Here is a 22,323-nt window from a genome sequence, read left to right as displayed (position 1 = left end):
TTCTAATTACAAAAATATTTTGTTATGTAACTGAAACCCAAAGTTTAGTAAGGCATGGTTTAATAAATCTAGCCTAAAAATAATTTTTTAACTCGAGAATTTCTAACATGCGTTCTAAAAAAAGACAACGTGTTGTAGCAGGAGGAAAATAAAGGATAATATAACTTTATAAGTAGTCGGAAAAAAAATATAACTTTATAAGTATAGATTTCAAATTTTATATTAGCTAAAAATGTGATGTGCATGCCTTGTAATAATATATCCACATATAAGTATTATGCGGTATATTTATATTCATATCTTGTATGCAGATTTTAAAAGCATTCGAGTCATATTTTTATATTATAATGTTTTTTATAAGCTTTGAGATGTTCTCAAATTACATACCATGATTTCTTAACTTAGGAACAAATTCTTCAGCCTCAAACATGTAAGATTGTAGGTATCATAACAGGTAGTATAACATATCCACTTGTTGCATCAAAGAATGTAGTTATAAGTGAATTTTATTCAATTCCATGTGTGATTTAACCATACATAATTCTTATTTTCTTCTTGCATTAAATTTCAATATTAGAGTTAGAACAAAAAAATTTCTTAGCTGCGAGCTTTTTCATTAAGAAAATAGGTGGAAAAGCCACAAATAAAGAATAGAAAGACATCCTAAGTTACAGTATTCTCTTACGTTTGATCCAGTAGAGATATGCCAAAAAAAAAACAATCCAGTTGTAAGTTGTAATGTATTTGTAACTATATGTACATAGAAGTTTTTTATTTGGAAAAATTTAAGGTATTAATACAACTTGCTTTGTTCTCTAAAGTCTCATCAACCGCAGAACATATACATCTCAAATTAGTAAAAAGAAAATAAAATTTAATTAGTTCATTTCTACCTGAAACTGTTCTATTTAAGCATACATACATATCTGTAGGAAAAACATATATACAAAGCGATTCAGTGACCTGCAACTTGATGATTAATATTTGACTGGAAAAAGCATCTGATTCACTTTTCGGGTCGGTATAACCGTATAAGAAACACTCCGCAAGAAAACTTATAAGATAGTTCATTTCCATTGAAGCCATCTAACTGAGCCTGTCGTAGTCTTGTTCCAGCCACTGTTTGAGTCATGCCACACCAACTCCATCTATTCACACACATGCAAAAGCTTGTTAATTTTACAACCCCCAGTTTAAACCACTTTTAAAGACAAATATTCCGAGTAACTCTACACACCTCTCCTATCATCACGTTATTGCTTTCTTCAAAGCCATATACAATGAGGTAACTTTATAATCAAGTAGTTGCTTTTAACATTACCATTTATCAAAGCACATTAAGAAAAAAGAGTTTTATAACATCACATACCAAAAGAATAGAGAGAAAGTTTTGTTTCATAACACATAGTAAGTAGTCTAACGAAGTTTAGAACCGAAGAAAAGTTAAACTCAACGGACCAAAAGTTTATATTCATTGGTCGGTTCTGATGAAACGTCAAAAATAATATTGATTTGATTGTTATAAAATATTTTTTTGGTAAAATTGTTCATATAAATTCACATGTTTTTATTTATGTTTTGGTTCCATTTTTAGCTGCATTTGGTTATATATGTTTGACCTGGTTTTTCTTTGGACTATAAATTCTCTGTATATTAGTATTTATTTTTGGCAATTTTAAAAATAATATATAACATATAACTCTGAAATATGCTCAAATAAATTAAATTAATATGAAAATTGGTTAATTTTGAATATTTGAATATTTGTGTGTTTGAACTGTTGTTGAATCTTTATTTTGGCTATTTTGTGTAGTTTTTAGATATTTTTTTATTTTTTCGGATAATAAAATCTTTTAGATAGTTGTGCAATATTATTTTAGAAAATAATTAAAATATTTAAATTTATAATTCTGAACCACACATACTTCAGAGAACTCTGAACATATACTACTTTTTGGGTTGGGTTATTTTGTTCAGCCCTAATTCTCTGTAATGAATATATAGGAAACACTTTCAAGTACTTAAAAAAAAACTCTCAATAAATCCTTTTTATTTTAGATAATACTAAAATACACTAAAACATATATACAAAGCGATTCAGTGACCTGCAACTTGATGATTAATATTTGACTGGAAAAAGCATCTGATTCACTTTTCGGGTCGGTATAACCGTATAAGAAACACTCCGCAAGAAAACTTATAAGATAGTTCATTTCCATTGAAGCCATCTAACTGAGCCTGTCGTAGTCTTGTTCCAGCCACTGTTTGAGTCATGCCACACCAACTCCATCTATTCACACACATGCAAAAGCTTGTTAATTTTACAACCCCCAATTTAAACCACTTTTAAAGACAAATATTCAGAGTAACTCTACACACCTCTCCTATCATCACGTTATTGCTTTCTTCAAAGCCATATACTTCAACGATTCATTCAAACCACACACATCAAGCACGTGCCGGAACCTTTTCTATGAATCCATGAACCTGAAAACAAAATTTTATCGACATTGGTTAGTGAGAGTTGATTAGTTATATTGCATAAATATTGGTTGTACCTTAACTCCCAGTTAGTCATGTGGACAAACTGTTGAGTCCCGGCTCCAATTACATGCTAGAGCCATATACCGTTGCAACGTCAGTAATGACTGCTCGTCATTCCTTATCTATCTTCTTAGCTACATGGAACCATTTTTTTCTTGATGGAACATGTCTACAACCACGTCAACGAAAGATAAATAAAACAATCAATACAGTGCATAAGATTTATGCTTAAACCGTCTCGTCTCTTCCCCGTGTAATCATCGCCAAGCAGTAAACTAAGAAGCTCCAAGACATAAGTTTTCGGGATGGTCTCTTCAAAGGCCTCATCAATTATGGCACATATATCTGATGCAAAGGGACTCACTCCTTACTCCTGCCAAAAAGAATAAAAATCAAACCAAGAGAGGTCGCACAAATTCAGAAAACTATCTCGAAGAGAGTCATAGCTCTAGCCAAAAGCTTCAGATCAAAATATTAGACACTCGGAATGAATGTAATCGTGGACAGGGTTAATCGGAGACAGATGTGTTTACCTTCTCATCACGGAGTAGCATGTCAATAATCATCAGTTCATCGCCTTTCTTCACATTCCTAGCTTCCCAGAACCTCAACAAACAGATTTCAAATCGGCAAGTAGGATGAAGGAATTCGCCATTGTGTAATTGGTATTTAGCACATACTATTCTTCTCGATCTCGTTGAAAGTTGTGTTGTTTATCGCTCGAAGTTGGGATATTTATAATGATAGCTTCAGTCTGATACTTTGGGAGGTGATGAGATCGAATGAATGCTTCGTGGGTTTAGTTACGTTAAAGGTCGGATTAAAGGAGGTATTAATGCAAGGTGGAGATGTTATGGTGAGTTGATCGGCGCTTTAGTTTTCTGGAATACTCACTGCTAATCGACGAAGTTCGCAGAAGAGAAGATGAAGAAATCTAAACTTCTGGGCTAGACAAAATGTTTTGTTAAAACCCAAATAAAGTTTGAAAATAATTAAAACAAACAGCAACACAGAAAACCCATCGCAGAGCCCATCACAAAGATACATCCGTAGACAGAATTTTGAGTTAGACACGTGGCGCAAAATGCCCTTCCTTCTTTGCTGACGTGGAGGAAGGATGAGAGAGCATAACCCAACTTTATTGTATAAGATACTAGGGATTAACCCGGGCTACGCCCGGGATTTTTATTTTTTTCTAATTTAAGTTGTTAAATTATTTATATTTAGGCTATGATTTATATTTATATAAATGTTAAAATGCATGTCATAATTAAAATTTATTTTTAAATTTTAACACGTTAAATTAACATATTTTTTACTATTTAAATATTTTTTTGTAATTTTATTGGCTATTTAGTTATCATATTTAGCAAAACTATCTTTTGAGTGTTGGAATAAATGTTTTAGAGATTTTATTAAACTGCAGAGTATTTTTGGATCGACCACATGCTCAACATTCGATCGATCCGTAAAAAGATGGTCGATCTCCTTGGCCAGGTAAGTACAATTTTAGCAAAAATATCTTTTATTTTCAAATATTAAGTATATAACTATTCTTTTTAATATTTTTTTAATTGTATTTTTGATTAAATTATTGTATTATAATGGTTATGTAAATATTTTTTGTGATGTTTGAATTTTTGTTGTTCGTATACTTAACCTAGATGATATTGATGTTTAACAATTTATTGTTTTCTGGGAATAGAAAATAATGATATATCAAAACGTATCTAATACTTGTTAAATGATAGTATAATGTAAATTACATCCATTATTTGAAAATAAACATTTGTTGTTTTTATTTTTATTTTAAATCAGAAATTATTTTTATTTAAAAACATTATTTATATATAATATAATAGTTTAAGTTTGGAAGATTAATCTATATATATAAATTATGTATATTTTTTAAAACATAATTTAAGATATTATATATTGAGTATCTGAATAAAAGCTGAATTTCTTATCTTGAAAATCAGATATTTATATTTTTGTCTTCATGTTATACTCACCAATCCATCATTGATATTTATAACTCAGTATGTTTTTTAAAAAACTTAGTTTTAAGTAATAAACGAATTTAATAAATTAAATTCATCACCTATAATGTTCTGTAAACTATATTTGAAAACTCTCTAAAATTATATTTTAAGCATAATATTATTATTATTTAATTTAAGTTATTTTAAACATAATATATGCTAAACCAACTTAAATTATATTTACAATAAGACCATCCTAAACCGGTTAGTAAACCAAAAACAATACTAAACCAATATGAACCAATACCTGATTCGGCGAGGAAGGAAGTGTTTCGGGATAAACGCTTGAATGGTTATCAACTGAAATGGTTTGATCATGAAAGAGTTAGTATGAATATTAACAATAAAATTATAGATTAGATTAATTTAAATTTGTAAGAATACCTTTGAGTCTATGAAAAGCAATTCAATTCCCATGAATAAGTTTGGCTTTTGGAAGTTGCGGGTTTTCCAACAATGAATCCACCTAACAAAAAGTTTGTTGTTATAAAAAAATTTCATTCAATGTCATTAAAGGTTTCTGGGACGGCAAGAGTTGATAGTGAAACCATTTTTTTGCTCGAGTGCTTTGAAATTTTGCTTAATAGTGTGAGGTTGATGTGGATGGAATAATGAGTTTTATAGGGACTTTCTTGATGTAAAATTATACATTTTTTTTTTGTTTAATGTGGTATTTCCATTTTTATATAATTTACTACCATTTAAAGATAGAAGTACATTTTAAGATAGATGTTTAAATCTTAATGTACTTTTTCCATTTTTTAAAATGTTTATTTCCATTTCTTATATTTTTATTTACGTAATATCTAAATTTTATATTTTTAAATAGATATTTAAATATTAATACACTTTTTCCATTTTTTAAATTGTGTATTTACTTATATTATATATTTTTCATTTTAAGATAGATGTTTAATGCTTGATGAACTTTTTCCATTTTTTAAAAAATAGTGTATTTACGTATTATTACATATATAATTCATATATTATATATTTACATTATTTACTTATTATTTATTTTCATGTATATGTATTTCCATTTCTTGTACTTTTAATTTACTTAATATCTATATTTTACATTTTTAGATAGATGTTTAAATCTTAATGTATGTTTTCCATTTTTTAAATTGTATATTTCCATTTGTTATACTTTCTATTTACGTAACATCTATATTTTAAAATTTAATATATATTTTTAAATCTTAATGTAATTTCCCATTTTTTAAATTTGGTATTCACTTATATTATATATTTACTTATTATTTATTTTTCTTTATATTGTGTATTTCTATTTCTTATACTTTCTATTTACTAATAATTTTATATTTTAAGATTGATTTACATTTTAAGATAGATGTTTAAATACTAATGTATTTTTTCCATTTTTTAAATTGTGTATTTCCTTTTCTAATACTTTCTATTTACTTAATATCTATATTTTACATTTTAAGATAGATGTTTAATATTTAATATACTCTTTTCATTTTTTAATAATTGTGCATTTACTTATTATTGTATATATAATTCGTATATTTATATATTTATAATATTTACTTATTATTTATTTTTCTATATATTGAGTATTTCTCTTTCTTATACTTTATATTTAGTTAATGTATATATTTTATATTTTAAGATAGATGTTTAAATCTTTACGTATTTTTCTATTTTTAATGTAAAACGGCAATGTTTAATAGAAGAACTTGGACAAATAGTCAAATAGTTATATTTATGTTTTTTTTTAAATAAAATTCTAATGTTACATTATGAAGATAACCCGTTTTCTTAGTGAACAATGGTAATCTTACACATGTTTAATGTAGTTTTTCCATTTTTTTATGTTGTATGTTTACATATTATTGTTATTTTTAAATGTAAAATGGTAATTGTACATATGTTTAATGTAGTATTTCCATTTTTTATGTTGTATGTTTACATATTATTTATTATTTTCGAAATTATATATAATTTTTTTTTTACAAAATAGTAATGTTACATTATGGAGATAAACCGTCTTTTTTTAGTGAAAAATAGTAATCTTACATATGTTTAATGTAGTTTTTTCATTTTTTATGTTGTATGTTTACATATTATTTTCTAAAAATAAAAATGTAAAATGGTAATCTTACATATGTTTAATGTAGTATTTCCATTTTTATGTTGTATGTTTTACATATATTTATTATTTTCAAAATTATATATAATGTTTTTTGTTTTTTTTATAAAACGGTAATGTTACATTATGAAGATAAGCCGTCTTTTTTTAAGTGAAAAATAGTAATCTTACATATGTTTAATGTAGTTTTTATATTTTTTTTATGCTGTATGTTTACATATTTTTTATAATTTTCGAAAATAAGTAATATTAAAATGTAAAACTATATTTTAATGTCATGTGTCATCTTTCGAGATTATATTATATATTTACTTATTATTTATTTTTCTTTATATTGTGTATTTTTATTTCTTATACTTTCTATTTACTAATAATTTTATATTTTAAGATTGATTTACATTTTAAGATAGATGTTTAAATACTAATGTACTTTTTCTATTTTTTTAAATTGTGTATTTCCTTTTCTTATATTTTCTATTTGCGTAATATCTATATTTTACATTTTAAGATAGATGTTTAAATCTTAATATACTTTTTCCATTGTTTTTAAGTTGTGTATTTCTTTTTCTTATATTTTCTATTTACTTAATATCTATATTTTACATTTTAAGATATATGTTTAATATTTAATATACTCTTTCCATTTTTAAAAAATTGTGCATTTACTTATTATTGTATATATAATTCATATATTTATATATTTATAATATTTACTTATTATTTATTTTTTTATATATTGAGTATTTCTCTTTTTTATACTTTATATTTAGTTAATGTCTATATTTTATATTTTAAGATAGATGTTTAAATCTTTACGTATTTTTCTATTTTTAATGTAAAACGGCAATGTTTAATAGAAGAACTTGGACAAATAGTCAAACATATTTATTTTTAATGTAGTATTTCCATTTTTATGTTGTATGTTTTACTTATATTTATTATTTTCGAAATTATATATAATGTTTTTTGTTTTTTTAATAAAACGGTAATGTTACATTATGGAGATAAGCCGTCTTTTTTTTTTAAGTGAAAAATAGTAATCTTACATATGTTTAATGTAGTTTTTCCATTTTTTAATGCTGTATGTTTACATATTTTTTACAATTTTCGAATATAATTAATATTAAAATGTAAAACTATATTTTATGCCATGTGTCATCTTTCGGGATAAATTTTTTCCGCTGATGTGGACGCCCTATGGAGCCTCAAAAGCTCCCTTTTATTAGTAGAGAAGTCAAACATATTTATGTTTAATGTAGTATTTCCATTTTTATGTTGTATATTTTACTTATATTTATTATTTTCGAAATTATATATAATGTTTTTTGTTTTTTTTTTATAAAACGGTAATGTTACATTATGGAGATAAGCCGTCTTTTTTTTTTAAGTGAAAAATAGTAATCTTACATATGTTTAATGTAGTTTTTCCATTTTTTAATGCTGTATGTTTACATATTTTTTACAATTTTCGAAAATAATTAATATTAAAATGTAAAACTATATTTTATGCCACGTGTCATCTTTCGGGATAAATTTTTTCCGCTGATGTGGATGCTTCCATTTTTTAATGCTGTATGTTTACATATTTTTTACAATTTTCGAAAATAATTAATATTAAAATGTAAAACTATATTTTATGCCACGTGTCATCTTTCGGGATAAATTTTTTCCGCTGATGTGGACGCCCTATGGAGCCTCAAAAGCTCCCTTTTATTAGTAGTTCAAAATTATATATAATGTTTTTTGTTTTTTTTATAAAACGGTAATGTTACATTATGAAGATAAGCCGTCTTTTTTTATAAGTGAAAAATAGTAATCTTACATATGTTTAATGTAGTTTTTATATTTTTTTATGCTGTATGTTTACATATTTTTTATAATTTTCGAAAATAAGTAATATTAAAATGTAAAACTATATTTTAATGTCATGTGTCATCTTTCGAGATTATATTATATATTTACTTATTATTTATTTTTCTTTATATTGTGTATTTTTATTTCTTATACTTTCTATTTACTAATAATTTTATATTTTAAGATTGATTTACATTTTAAGATAGATGTTTAAATACTAATGTACTTTTTCTATTTTTTTAAATTGTGTATTTCCTTTTCTTATACTTTCTATTTGCGTAATATCTATATTTTACATTTTAAGATAGATGTTTAAATCTTAATATACTTTTTCCATTGTTTTTAAGTTGTGTATTTCTTTTTCTTATATTTTCTATTTACTTAATATCTATATTTTACATTTTAAGATATATGTTTAATATTTAATATACTCTTTCCATTTTTAAAAAATTGTGCATTTACTTATTATTGTATATATAATTCATATATTTATATATTTATAATATTTACTTATTATTTATTTTTTTATATATTGAGTATTTCTCTTTTTTATACTTTATATTTAGTTAATGTCTATATTTTATATTTTAAGATAGATGTTTAAATCTTTACGTATTTTTCTATTTTTAATGTAAAACGGCAATGTTTAATAGAAGAACTTGGACAAATAGTCAAACATATTTATTTTTAATGTAGTATTTCCATTTTTATGTTGTATGTTTTACTTATATTTATTATTTTCGAAATTATATATAATGTTTTTTGTTTTTTTTAATAAAACGGTAATGTTACATTATGGAGATAAGCCGTCTTTGTTTTTTTAAGTGAAAAATAGTAATCTTACATATGTTTAATGTAGTTTTCCATTTTTTAATGCTGTATGTTTACATATTTTTTACAATTTTCGAAAATAATTAATATTAAAATGTAAAACTATATTTTATGCCATGTGTCATCTTTCGGGATAAATTTTTTCCGCTGATGTGGACGCCCTATGGAGCCTCAAAAGCTCTCTTTTATTAGTAGAGAAGTCAAACATATTTATGTTTAATGTAGTATTTCCATTTTTATGTTGTATGTTTTACTTATATTTATTATTTTCGAAATTATATATAATGTTTTTTGTTTTTTTTTTATAAAACGGTAATGTTACATTATGGAGATAAGCCGTCTTTTTTTTTTAAGTGAAAAATAGTAATCTTACATATGTTTAATGTAGTTTTTCCATTTTTTAATGCTGTATGTTTATATATTTTTTACAATTTTCGAAAATAATTAATATTAAAATGTAAAACTATATTTTATGCCACGTGTCATCTTTCGGGATAAATTTTTTCCGCTGATGTGGATGCTTCCATTTTTTAATGCTGTATGTTTACATATTTTTTACAATTTTCGAAAATAATTAATATTAAAATGTAAAACTATATTTTATGCCACGTGTCATCTTTCGGGATAAATTTTTTCCGCTGATGTGGACGCCCTATGGAGCCTCAAAAGCTCCCTTTTATTAGTAGAGATTCATCCACGTGTTTCTGAAATTTACATACCAAGTGCCTGTCTTAGTCAACTGCCTCATTTCAAACAAGCATCGTAAAAAAACGTATAAAAAGAAATGAATCGTAGTTTTACTTCTATTTTTTCAAGTTAATAGTTTGAGATACATACCTTTAGAATACATGTCTTTCTACATTAAATAACTAATTATGAATTGATTTCATATATATATATATATATATATATACTTTTTAATTTATATTATATATATATATATATATATATATATATATATTCTATGATCATACGAAACCCCAACGTTTAGTGATTTTAACAAACAATGTAACTGCCGTCCCTAACATTTTAGTGGCCTAAAGCATATTTTCATATGTGGCCTTATATTTAAAATATATAATTGTACATATTTTATCATCTTATTTTATTAATATTTTGAATTTTTGCAAAAGACAATATAAAATATATAAATCATCACTAAGGTTCTGATTTTACTTGATATTTGTAATTTAGTAGTTTTGGGTACGTTAAAATTTTTCGTTTATATCTTTTCAAGCATGAACCTTTTTTTTTTAAGAAAATGTTGACTTTACTTGGTTTTTAAAGTGTATTAAGTATAATCTAATAATACATTGGTGAAATTTTTGTTTGGAAAAGATGGTTTCAAAAACTTAAACTATATATAGGTTGAAAACCATTTGTCTAAAATGAGACAAAGAAACAGAATAAAAATGTAGTAAAAGAAAAGAATACAAATTATTTGGTTAAAAAACTTTAAAGGTGAGGAAAAAATTGTATAATCAAAAAAATTAATAAACCAAATAAAAAAAGTGATAAACCATCTCCTTAACAATATAATCGAACACATCTGACAAGGAAGACATTAATTAAGAAATCAAGTCACTTGAGCGATATACATTTTAGATACTTGGCCCAAATTTTGTTTCATTAATTGGTGGTCTAAAGCAGCTGCTTTACCAGCCTTAGGGAAGGGACGGGTCTGTGTAAGGCTAATGTTTAGCCTCAATTATGTAGGTACATTATATTTTAATTATTTGAGAAACCGAATGAAATGAATAGTTACCTTTACGAGGGACATGTCTTTTCACAATTTAGTTTAACAACTATTTTATTCATCTATAAATATAACTTATCACTTTTTTAATGCAACTTTCCTTTCATCAAGCTACAAAAAAAAATGGTGACAAATAGGTTTCAACGAGACACAAAATGAATATCAATCCCGGTAATTTTCCACTCAAAATTGTTATACTTTTTTTTTGTAAAAAACAAAATTGACAATTAAAAAAAGCAAGATGCGGTATTGAACACATATATTTAATTGAGCCGTCTTAGTATGTGTCATTTCATCAAAATAATTGTATAGATTAAAACATTCTTCTTTATGAATGAGTTTAATTACACTTAAATGGAAGTAGATTGTTAGAGATTTAAGTGAATTTTGCTATCACTTAAGTTACTATTGCAATTGTTTGGTGAACATGTGCAACTAATCAAATGAAATATTTTAACTGTTGGTGACTGCAATTTTTAGTGATAAACCATTACAACTTTTGATGATAAATAATTACAATTATTGGTGATTGCAGTCTTTAGTGATAAACCATTGTAATTTTTGGAATTAATTATTTGAAACCTTTAGCTAAGCATTGCAATTTTGTTTTGTTATTGCAACCCATAGTATTTTATATAAAGTTACATTATTACTTTAGTATATGATTAGACTACAACGTGTTTTTAATTAGTTTCAAATATTGATTTGTATTCGAGATTTCAAAATAATTAAACTAAATGGATAATAAGACATATATCTTACTTTGATATGGACATATTTAATTTTGTTACAACCAAATCTATAAAACAAAATATATATTTTTAGTATTATTGATAAATAAATATATCAGCATGCAATATACTTTTGTAATACATGTATTTCTTCGAGATCAGTTGTAAAATGTTTATTAAAAAAATTCTTTATAGAAATATAACTTATTTATTATTATAAAATGAGATGTGCGATATCACACGGGTTCCTTACCTAGTTTTTCTAATAGAAATTTAGTATAATGTATTTGAGCTTGGTATGACTAATTCAGGGATGAGTAAGCTTAAAAACTTTTATTCTTATCTTACATACAAAAACAGAAAAATACACAGAAATTTATAAATCTAAGGTTGTAACTGGTTCTTTAGTAGGAATGTCATGAATAAAAATAATGAATATTTTTGGAATAGGAAAAAATGGAATGATGAATAAAATGGAATTGAAACTGAAATTATGAATGGAGTTGTTGATTCCACTCATTCTATTTATTCACGAAGGTTTATTTTGTGGAACAAAAATAATGAATTTTACAAAGGATTTTCATTTTTGTTTCATTTCAAAAATGGTATTGTTTTGGAATAGTACTCATTGTGACTGGTAAATATTTTATGGAATGTTATGAAATGATGCATTCCAAACAAATCTATTTCACAAAATTGCATTCCGCAGCATAACTTCTTAGGAGAAGAAGATGAAAACTATAGAATGAAAAACTTGAAAAAAAAAACAATAAACTGTGAAAAAAATGAGTAAAGTACGAATCAATTGAAAAAGAACATTAAACGAAGGGTGTAACTGGTAAACAAATATAGAATTTATGGAATTTAAAATAAATGGAATGGTAGGAATATAATGCAGCAAAAAATGGAATGAAATTCATTCCATTAATTCATGATCAAATTTGTTATGAAATGATTCTTTTTGTATTTTCTCTATTTATTTTTGGAATTGATGGAATGAATATTTCATTCCATTCATGTTAAATGGTAAATTTTTTTATGAAATTAATGAAATAGACAATTCTACGTCATTTTATTCCAAATAGTTACAATCCAGTTGTAGCTGAATATTTAGAGTATGACCAAGGGAAAACGAGTAAAGTATTTTTCAAAAAAAAAAAGAAAAAAACGAGTAAAGTACTGCTTCTTGCAGTTGCCAGTCTTAATCTTTCTAGATAATACCTTTTCTAAGCTCTTAACAAACAAACAAAAAAAAATACACCGTAGAGGTAATCCTAATTTTCATTTTTTTGTTTGTTTGTTAATTCTCGTATTGAAATGAAGGAACTCAATTGGTCTCATTTGACGTTTTTGCAGCCTTACACTTTTGTTAGAAGTAGCTAAAAATGTTAACAACGAAATAGCTTATCTAAACGATTCAACCTCATAGATCAGAGGGCCGAGAACACCAAGGGTAAGTGGCTATATATATGGCATCAACCTTCTTTGTGCTTCTCAGGCGTAATGATTCAACCCCATCTCTTCAATATGAGGTTACAATGTTAATGGCTTTGACCCCGACGCAAACAATTAATTAATATATTCGTCTAAGAACTCATCAAAAATCAGTTAAAAAAAAACTCATCAAAAATTTAATACTTTTTTATATTTTAGATAGGTTTATATTTGAGAACGTTTCAACCGCTTTTGCCAGTGGGTCCTCACGCACGCCTGTTCACTCGGACATGTGGGCTCTACCACCTAGTCGACGACCGGTTTGCTAAATTTTGAAGGCTTTCGAAAACTTTTTCATTGACCCTTTAAATACATATGCAAATCTTTTTCTAATAGGGTCATTTATCCTTTAAATACTGTATCTCAAGCACTATTAATTTTGAAGTTCTATTTGGACAAATGATTAAAAAGAAAAGTGCATTTTGGTGATATATGTAATCAAATCAAATTATATTAAGCTTTTCGTATATATACTACCAATCGGAAACGTAACAACATTAGTGTTAATTGTTTGGGTTGAAAGGATGCAAATACATATCCGTTCTTTTGAACTCGTTATTAGAATGCATCATATGCTCGCATGTGATGAATCCTTAGAATTCAATCCGGGCAGGGTGAATTCACGGTTCCTTAATATCGTGATCCACTGTCTACATCCACTTGGGTTCATTCACCCCTTCTGTATTGTCTTTACACTCAATCTATATTTTCTTGAAAAAAAAATTATATAGAGATTGGTACAAGTTGTTAATTAGAGTTTGTACTAACCTTGGAATGACCCACTTGACGTTCTAAGCGGCGGAGAATCACATCCATGCACATGCCAGTTACCGTAGGCAAACAAATAGACATTGCTATTAGAATTTCTATACACTTTCAAATTATAAAATATATGGATGGTACGTCCTATCAAGAAAAAGAAGACGAAAATGCTAATTAACTATAGAACTAGTTAACAATTTTTTTTAAAAAAACTAGGGTTATTTTCTACAAAAATTGTTATCTTCTTTTCACTTGCAATTAAAGTAATAGTTTTATAATTGAGACTTCTCATTACTTTATCTTCTGTTTAGACCAAATAGATCTAGCTAATGTTTGCTTAATAGTGATAAAGTCATGATAACACTTTTATATATCAGTTTACTTCACTATAAAACTACATTTTATGTATGTACTTTAAAAAGAAAAGTCAATTCTCCAATGTCAAAGTTTCCCAGAACCACTAGCTAACCTCGCATGCAAATAACGCCTATATAAGTGAGACCCAAGCATACACTCCTCATACCTACTCATAACACAAACAATATATTTTCCTCTTACACACAAACATCAAAGAATCAAAATTTTGATAATGAATACTTTCACAGCCACATCAGTTCTAATCGTTGCGATTAGCGTTTTGCTTATTGCATCCAGCGTTCAAAGCACTGAACAGCAAGACTTCATAAACACTCACAACGCCGCACGTTCGCAGGTTGGAGTACCGAACCTTGTATGGGATGCAACAGTCGCGAGCTACGCACTGAACTACGCAAACGCTAGAAAATCCGACTGCAACCTCGTGCACTCGACCGGACCATATGGGGAAAACCTAGCCAAGGGAAGTAGCAGTACGTTCTCCGCCATATCGGCCGTGAATCTTTGGGTCGCTGAGAAACCTTACTACAACTACACTACCAATTCTTGCACAGGTATATACTGTATACAACACAAACAATTCATATCCCCATTATTTTAACAAGGGTGAATAAATGAATATGTAATATATATACTTTTTAATTTTTTTGAATTTTACAATTACAGGTGGACAACAATGCTTGCATTACACGCAGGTGGTGTGGAGAGAGTCAGTGAAATTAGGGTGCGGTAGGGTTCAGTGCACCAATGGTTGGTGGTTCGTGACTTGTAACTATGACACACCCGGCAATTACATCGGAGAGTACCCTTACTAAGCTTGACATTAATATGAACTATACCATAATTTGTATATGAACAATTATGATTAAAGTTAATCTGAAGTACTGCTTTTAAATAAAACAACACTCCTTTTATTCAGGATGTCGTAACTTATGATTACACATAAAGAGGTTGTAAGGTTTACCAGTTGTTATTTTCCAATTTTAATTATGTTTCGAGAATGTTTGGTCTACTCGTATATGCATAAGATATATATAATATTATGGAGATTGACATGTATGAAACTGAATTATCAAATAATATATATATATATATATATATATATATTTTGTAACTGATTATCAAATAATATTATGGAGATTAAACTTTACAAACAACCAATTGGAACCTACAATTACTTTTTGTTCAATATATATGTCCATATCGTGTGGAAAATGTTAGCTTGGTCATATATTCGTCTTCTCGATTTACAATTTTCCTTTATGTCATCATTATCTCTAAATGAAGTAGACATATCGTTCACCATCTCATTCTTATACACTGCGAAAGTGCGAATACATGATTTTTTTTACATAACAAACTAACCTCAATCTGATATATTTAGCATTTCATGAAAATTATATCAAAAAAATCATATACTTTACACAATACGTTTTAGTAATTCATTTTAAAATCACTATAAGGTGAAGATGTTCTGTTCTCATATCTTTTATTAGACAACTGGATGTGAACTGGATTATATTCTGCACATAACTAAAATTGTTAATTAAAAAATATACACGAAACAATTGGTGATCGTATAGCCTATTTTAAAAAGTCTTCCACGGTATGCACTCACTATGGCAACAACTTAAAATAGGGATATAATATTTTAAACTTAACTTCCACGTTTTGCTTAAGATATTCGGCGTGGTTCATTCGTATTTAGTTTGTCGTATTTAATTAAACGTTCTTATTAGGAAGATTTTGGAGATAGTGCAATCAATTTTAAAATTATACAATATGAATATTCTACGTAAAATTAACATCATAATTTGCATATATATTAGGCGTGATACAATCCTAAATAACCTGCCTTAGTGCAATCGATTTGTTATTTTGTTCTATCAAAAATAAATATTCCCATCAACAACCCTAAAATCAAGCACCATATACATTACAACATTTGAACCATGATACATGTCATCAAGAGAATCAATTTCAAAATCTTTATAAAAATAATTTTGTTCATCTAAACATATAGTATACTTTTCATTAACTCGAATCATATAATTAATTATTAATATACAAATATTCTTTCAGTATTTCCTCAAATAGAACATATGAAATTACCCAATCTGATCAAAATATATATGATAATTAATGATTTTAAATAATAAAGATTTGATAATAATTTATACATTTTCTATCATTTTTGTTTTACATTAATATTATTAAAAACAATTAGACAATCAAATTAACCAAATAATTAAAAAATTTATTTTTCTATATATGTTATATATTGAATTTTTAAAAACGAATATAAATTAATAAACTTTTAAAAAATCTCACTTCAAAAATTTGTGATCAGTGGTTTAATTTTTATTTATAAATTATGACTAAAATAACTTATTTAATAAATATTAGATAATATATATATATATATTAATATTGTTTAAATTAAATTATATACTATATAGAATGCATAAATATTTAAATTTCAAAATTTTATTGAACAAATATTAAGAATTTAATATTTTAGTTTCAAAATTTTCATTGAATTTTTAAAAATGATTATAAATTAATAAAAAGATTAAAATTTCCATATTGAAAATTTTGTTATCAAGGTTTCAATTTTTTTTTATAAAAATACAATGATCATAAAACTATGTGAATAGGAAAATTTTATTTGATAAATAATCATATTAAAAAAATATACCATACATCAATGTTCATATCATTTAAATTTAATTATAAACAATATAAAAGATAAAAATTATTATTTAGATTTATTTACCATAAAATAACTGTAAATAACAAGGATTATTTTGATTTATATGTCCGCGCCAATTTAGTTATAAATGTAATAGTCACTGACTTCTCACTAATTTAATATAAGTAAAATAAACGCAAACAAATAATAATACATAAAATTGTATGTATATACAACATTCATGCCGCGCAAAACGCATATCTTAATCTAGTCTAAATATTTAAAAAAAATTTCTATATTTTATCGATCACGTTATATATAGTGTGTACTATATAACAACTCGAGTTTAACAGAGTATTTTCATGTTGGCTTATTATTATATATATATATATATATATATATATATATATATATATATATATATATATATATATATATATTTCAAATCCATTAAAAACTAAATTTTTATGGTTTAACTATGTTGAACAAATTGAGTCTTATAGTGAAGAAACAAAGGATCAAAAGATAATATGTTCGATCAAATTTGATAAAATTAGCTTTTACAAAGATATAAACTTGACCATCTAAAATCTATATACAAAAAACATCTGCGGGCAAGCGTGCTGATCAAGCTCTAATTTTATGATTAAGCTTCAAAAATAAAAGTCAATTCTTCAATGTCAAAGTTTCACAGAACCACTAAGCTAATCTCTAATCTCATGTGTACTCACTGCCTATATAAGTGAGACCTGACTCCTCATACTTACCCACAACACAACCAATGTTTTTTTTTCTCTTAACACAAACATCAATTCAATAATGAGTACTTTCACAACCACATCAGTTCTAATCGTTGCGATTAGCATTTTGATTATTGCATCCAGCGTTCAAAGTACTGAACAACAAGACTACTTAAACACTCACAACGCTGCACGTTCGCAGGTTGGAGTACCAAACATTGTATGGAACGCAACGATCGCGAGCTACGCACTGAACTATGCAAACGCTAGAAGATCTGACTGCAACCTCGTGTACTCGGCTGGACCGTATAGAGAAAATCTAGCCAAGGGAAGTAGCAGCACTTTCTCGGCCATATCGGCCGTGAATCTTTGGGTCGCTGAGAAACCTTACTACAACTACAGTACCAATTCTTGCACAGGTATATACTGTATACAACACTGTCAATTCGTATTACGTTATTTTAACAAGGTTGCATAAATGCATAATATATATAAATCAACTACAGGTGGAAAACATTGCTTTCATTACACGCAAGTGGTGTGGAGAGATTCAGTGAAGTTAGGCTGCGCTAGGGTTCAGTGCACAAATGGTTGGTGGTTTGTGATTTGTAACTATGACACACCCGGCAATTACATCGGACAGTACCCGTACTAATCTTGACACTAACATGAACTCTACCGTAATGTATATATGAATAATTATTATTAAAGTTAATCTGAAGTACTGCTTTTAAATAAAATAAAACTCCTTTTATTCAATACTAGGATCGTGTCCGCGCTACGCGCGGATATTGGATGAAGTTAAAATTTGTATATGATTATAGTTGTGGCTGTTTCTGGTTGTTGTTAAAATAGATTTAAAGTAATTATAAGAATGAATATATGACACTAAGTTTTTTAAGATTGATTGTTCATTTTTTTATGCGAATATAGTAGGAAGTCAATCGATAGAGATGTAAAAGTAGAGGGGAGTTGATATTTTTGGTTGTGTAAAGTGGTTTTCTGTAGTAATGGAAATTAAATTAACGTGTTGAAAATTAAAAATATGTAAAAGAACTTCGTAATTGAGATATTGTTTAGCATTATGGTGTTTTGAATTTGAACATAATCTTTTAAAAGTGTGTTTAGGTCTTTCATTAATAAACTAATTAGAAATTTTATGAATTACATGGAAAAAAGGCCCGTTGAAAAAAACTTATGAACGAAAAACCAGATAAATTGATCGAGAATTTAATACTAAGGTTTTGTTGTGTTACTTTCAAAGTATAACCTACCAGATCAAACTATCTCTACCCTTAATTTTGCACTTAATAGTTAAGATGTTCTGTCCGAATTTTAGACAAATGATTTCTTGGATTCCAAAGAGGGGTGATTGGGTTCGTATGTGTTCGAGAATTCTATAAACGCACAGTAAAGTTGTAATTTTGATTTACCTCCAGCAGGTGGAGGATCATTGTGGTTTGATTTGACCACCATGTTGAGGAAAACGACCCTTTGACGAAAGAAATAATTAGAAAATGAGTCAGCGAAAGAGAGAGATCTTGAAATGTGGAAATCCACTGATTGAGTAACTTACACGTAATAGTTGTATCCGCCTTTCTTCTCGTTGCAAATTTCTGAGTGGAAGATGATGTGAATGTTATGTGGAGCTGAGGTTGTTAACCGGTTTGTATCAAATATGCAATGTTACTGAATTTATTCGTATATTTTGTTGATTTGTATTGATGAGACAAAAGATTTTTTTGAACTTTCAGTGATTGCCGCCGGTGATTGTGGCAGGAGATGTGCTACTTGCCTTTCTGATATTATTGTCTATCGAGAAGAACATTTAGGTATTATAATCTATTGAAGATTTTTATATTTAATGTGATACGTTTAAAATATGAAAATTTTGTGTGAATTAAAATAATTAGTTACAGTCATCAAATTGAAGCGAGAGAAAAAAAAACAAACAATCTGACAATAAGAGCTCATAATTGTCTTTGTTCATTACTCTTTGTCTCTGTTTTAAGAAGAAAAGTTACAAAACAACATACTAGATTTTGAATTGCATAACCAAGATTCTGGTGCAAGAACAAACCACTATATTTTTTAAACAGACTTGATAGCTGTCTTTAATCTTTTTTTTTTAGAAATTTAATTTTTAAATAAAAATTAGGAGCTATATTAGTCTACATTTTGATCCGTGCTTCAAAAGCACGAATTTTTCGGTTAATACAAATGTGATACGAATAGTATTTTTGATTATGATTTATATTATTAAGTTATTATATAATTTTTTTTTTAAATAATATATATAATTTGTCAATTCTTTTATTTTAAATTTTGTGTGTACATTCTTTTCTCACAACATCATCTTTATATTTTTATGCATTATATAAAAGTTAAATTTGTTGGCATATGTTAGACTAATTTAAAAATATATATTTGCAGGGGTTACAAAATATATAGAATATAAATGTAGTTTCTAAATGTAATTAGATTTCTTTATGTTGGACATGTTCCTAACTTGATAGTATTGACTTGAATTAGTAAAACAAATAGAGATTTTTATATAGAAGCTTAACATGGTTCATTTGCACGTTATAAATGAGTCCAAGACATATTTATGTACACTTATGTGCATGCAGTATCATAATATTCCAAGACATATTGCCATAAGTCAGGCCTCAATAGTTTTTTTCTTCTAGCTTTACGTGTGAACACGACATATCAGCCCCTGAGTCACCTGGATGGGCTGAAGAAATGCATTGTATTGGATGATGTGAAAGTACATGCTAATTTACTGCAACACACTCAATTTCATTCACACAACATAAATTCTAACTACGATTTAAAAATGCTACTATTTTCGCACCACCTTGTTTCCGACTGTTTTGTTATGATCCATTTCTGCAAATGGATAAACTTTATTGGATTAATTAAGAATTACCGCTGCAACTGAAAATTTTGTCTTGATCTCCATCGCTGATTTGGATGTCTTCACTTGGGAGCGTTGCTGCTTTGAGCTCCTCCAACTGATCTAAGATCAAACGTCTTTATTTTATTGAAGCTATCAATCATCTTTGGAGGCGTTAAGCAACCAAAGGTAGAACAGTTGAGTCTATGTTTTCGTACGTTTATTTTTTTTTGGAAGAAGAGCCACCACCATCACCACCACCTGCTTCACACTCCGCTACATCTTCGTTATCAGCTTTTGATCCTTCATCAGTCGCGTTCGAAACATAGGATGCCTTTGTCTTCTTCTTCATCTAGTGCATATCAACACGTGCCTCCTCCTTTATTTTGCTGCTTCCTGCTTCTTTCATCGCCTTGTCTTCCACCCACAGAGGCTTCGTGGAAGCTTCAGCATCAGCGGTTGGTGCTTTGGAGAGGTCATTGAAGAAATTCTGTGGAGGAGGTTCAGAACTCTGCTCTGCTGCTGGTCTCTGAGAAGTTGTTGGATGAAGAAAGTTCTTAAAGTCATCAATCACTTTAGCGCTTCTATCACCTCCTCCTTCTAGATTGTGATTCTCAGAGGAGGTTCCAGCATTGTTACCTTTACCTTTCCCTCCACCACATGAGAGACCCAAGCTGAGCTCAAGCCCATTATCATCATCCATTTTTTTTGTTTCACACTATCCTAAACAGCTCAACAGATCGTTACAACATCCCCTGTCATCTGAGAAAAATCATTAGTCACAAAAAAGGAACCCAATCATCACTTTCCCTTTTTAAAAATTTATAACCAAAAAAAGGAAACATACAAAAAGGTGTAGACTTTTCGATCTGTTTACGGACAAAAAAACTCTGAAGACTCTGGTAATGATTAATAGCACTACAATAAGCAGAAGATCTGTCAGGTAATGATGTTCGGTAATATTATCATAAACCTCTTGAATCACTCCAAAGTACCAGACTTTGGAGTTTGGAATCATCATAGATTAGTACCCAGAACCCTTACTACAGAGCTGGAGAGCCAAGTCAGCTTAACTTAGAGCCATTTCAATCACAAAGAAACTCAGAAATCTTAAATCGAGTCAGAGAGTGAACAAAAGTAAAACCTGAAACAATGACGATCAGAAGAAAAGAAAAAACCCTAGCAGCTTCGCGGCGTCGCTTTGTGTCTACGTTTCCATACGTCTATGTACCATTGCTTTTTTCTCCATCTTCTAACGATTATGATGTGGAGGGTCTGTAGGGATCTTGAATGGAGGATTTATGGGAGCACATTGAAGTACCAGCACTCACATCCGAGGCGTTATGCGGGAGGAGCTGGGGGAGAGGAAGAGAATCAATGAAGGGATGAGACGGCGATTAGGGTTAGGTGGAGAAGGAGCCATATGTTTAGAACACGGGATTGTGCGACATCACTGTCAAGAGAAACTCGGGATTGGGCTGCAAGAT

The 22,323-nt window shown here is 27.7% G+C and overlaps 2 protein-coding genes and 1 long non-coding RNA gene across 4 annotated transcripts; 2 read left to right on the top strand and 1 right to left on the bottom strand.

Moving 5' to 3' along the window:
- Window positions 1-789: 789 nt before the first annotated feature.
- Window positions 790-3,699, bottom strand: LOC103857304. 2 transcript variants are annotated; one of them, XR_630987.3, is made up of 5 exons: window positions 3,078-3,699; window positions 2,559-2,917; window positions 2,380-2,487; window positions 1,238-2,290; window positions 790-1,148 (listed from the first exon to the last, which is right to left on the bottom strand). It is a non-coding gene; the product is annotated as an uncharacterized LOC103857304 (long non-coding RNA). The 2 variants fall into 2 exon arrangements; XR_004448318.1 differs by having other exon boundaries at window positions 790-1,142.
- Window positions 3,700-9,976: 6,277 nt separating this feature from the next.
- On the top strand, window positions 9,977-19,885 carry LOC103871367 (pathogenesis-related leaf protein 6-like). The gene is made up of 2 exons (XM_009149608.3): window positions 9,977-15,059; window positions 15,172-19,885. The coding sequence occupies exons 1-2, from the start codon at window positions 14,720-14,722 to the stop codon at window positions 15,318-15,320; spliced, it is 489 nt and encodes a 162-aa protein (XP_009147856.2). The 5' UTR covers window positions 9,977-14,719; the 3' UTR covers window positions 15,321-19,885.
- Window positions 17,598-21,989, top strand: LOC103871366 (pathogenesis-related protein 1). The gene has a single exon (XM_033272564.1). The coding sequence runs from the start codon at window positions 18,017-18,019 to the stop codon at window positions 18,413-18,415; it is 399 nt and encodes a 132-aa protein (XP_033128455.1). The 5' UTR covers window positions 17,598-18,016; the 3' UTR covers window positions 18,416-21,989.
- Window positions 21,990-22,323: the final 334 nt, after the last annotated feature.

The sequence above is a fragment of the Brassica rapa genome, chromosome A06 (assembly GCF_000309985.2).
Source record: "Brassica rapa cultivar Chiifu-401-42 chromosome A06, CAAS_Brap_v3.01, whole genome shotgun sequence".
Lineage (NCBI taxonomy): Eukaryota > Viridiplantae > Streptophyta > Magnoliopsida > Brassicales > Brassicaceae > Brassica > Brassica rapa.
Note: the sequence above shows the minus strand (reverse complement) of the source record. Positions and strands in the feature narration are given on the sequence as shown.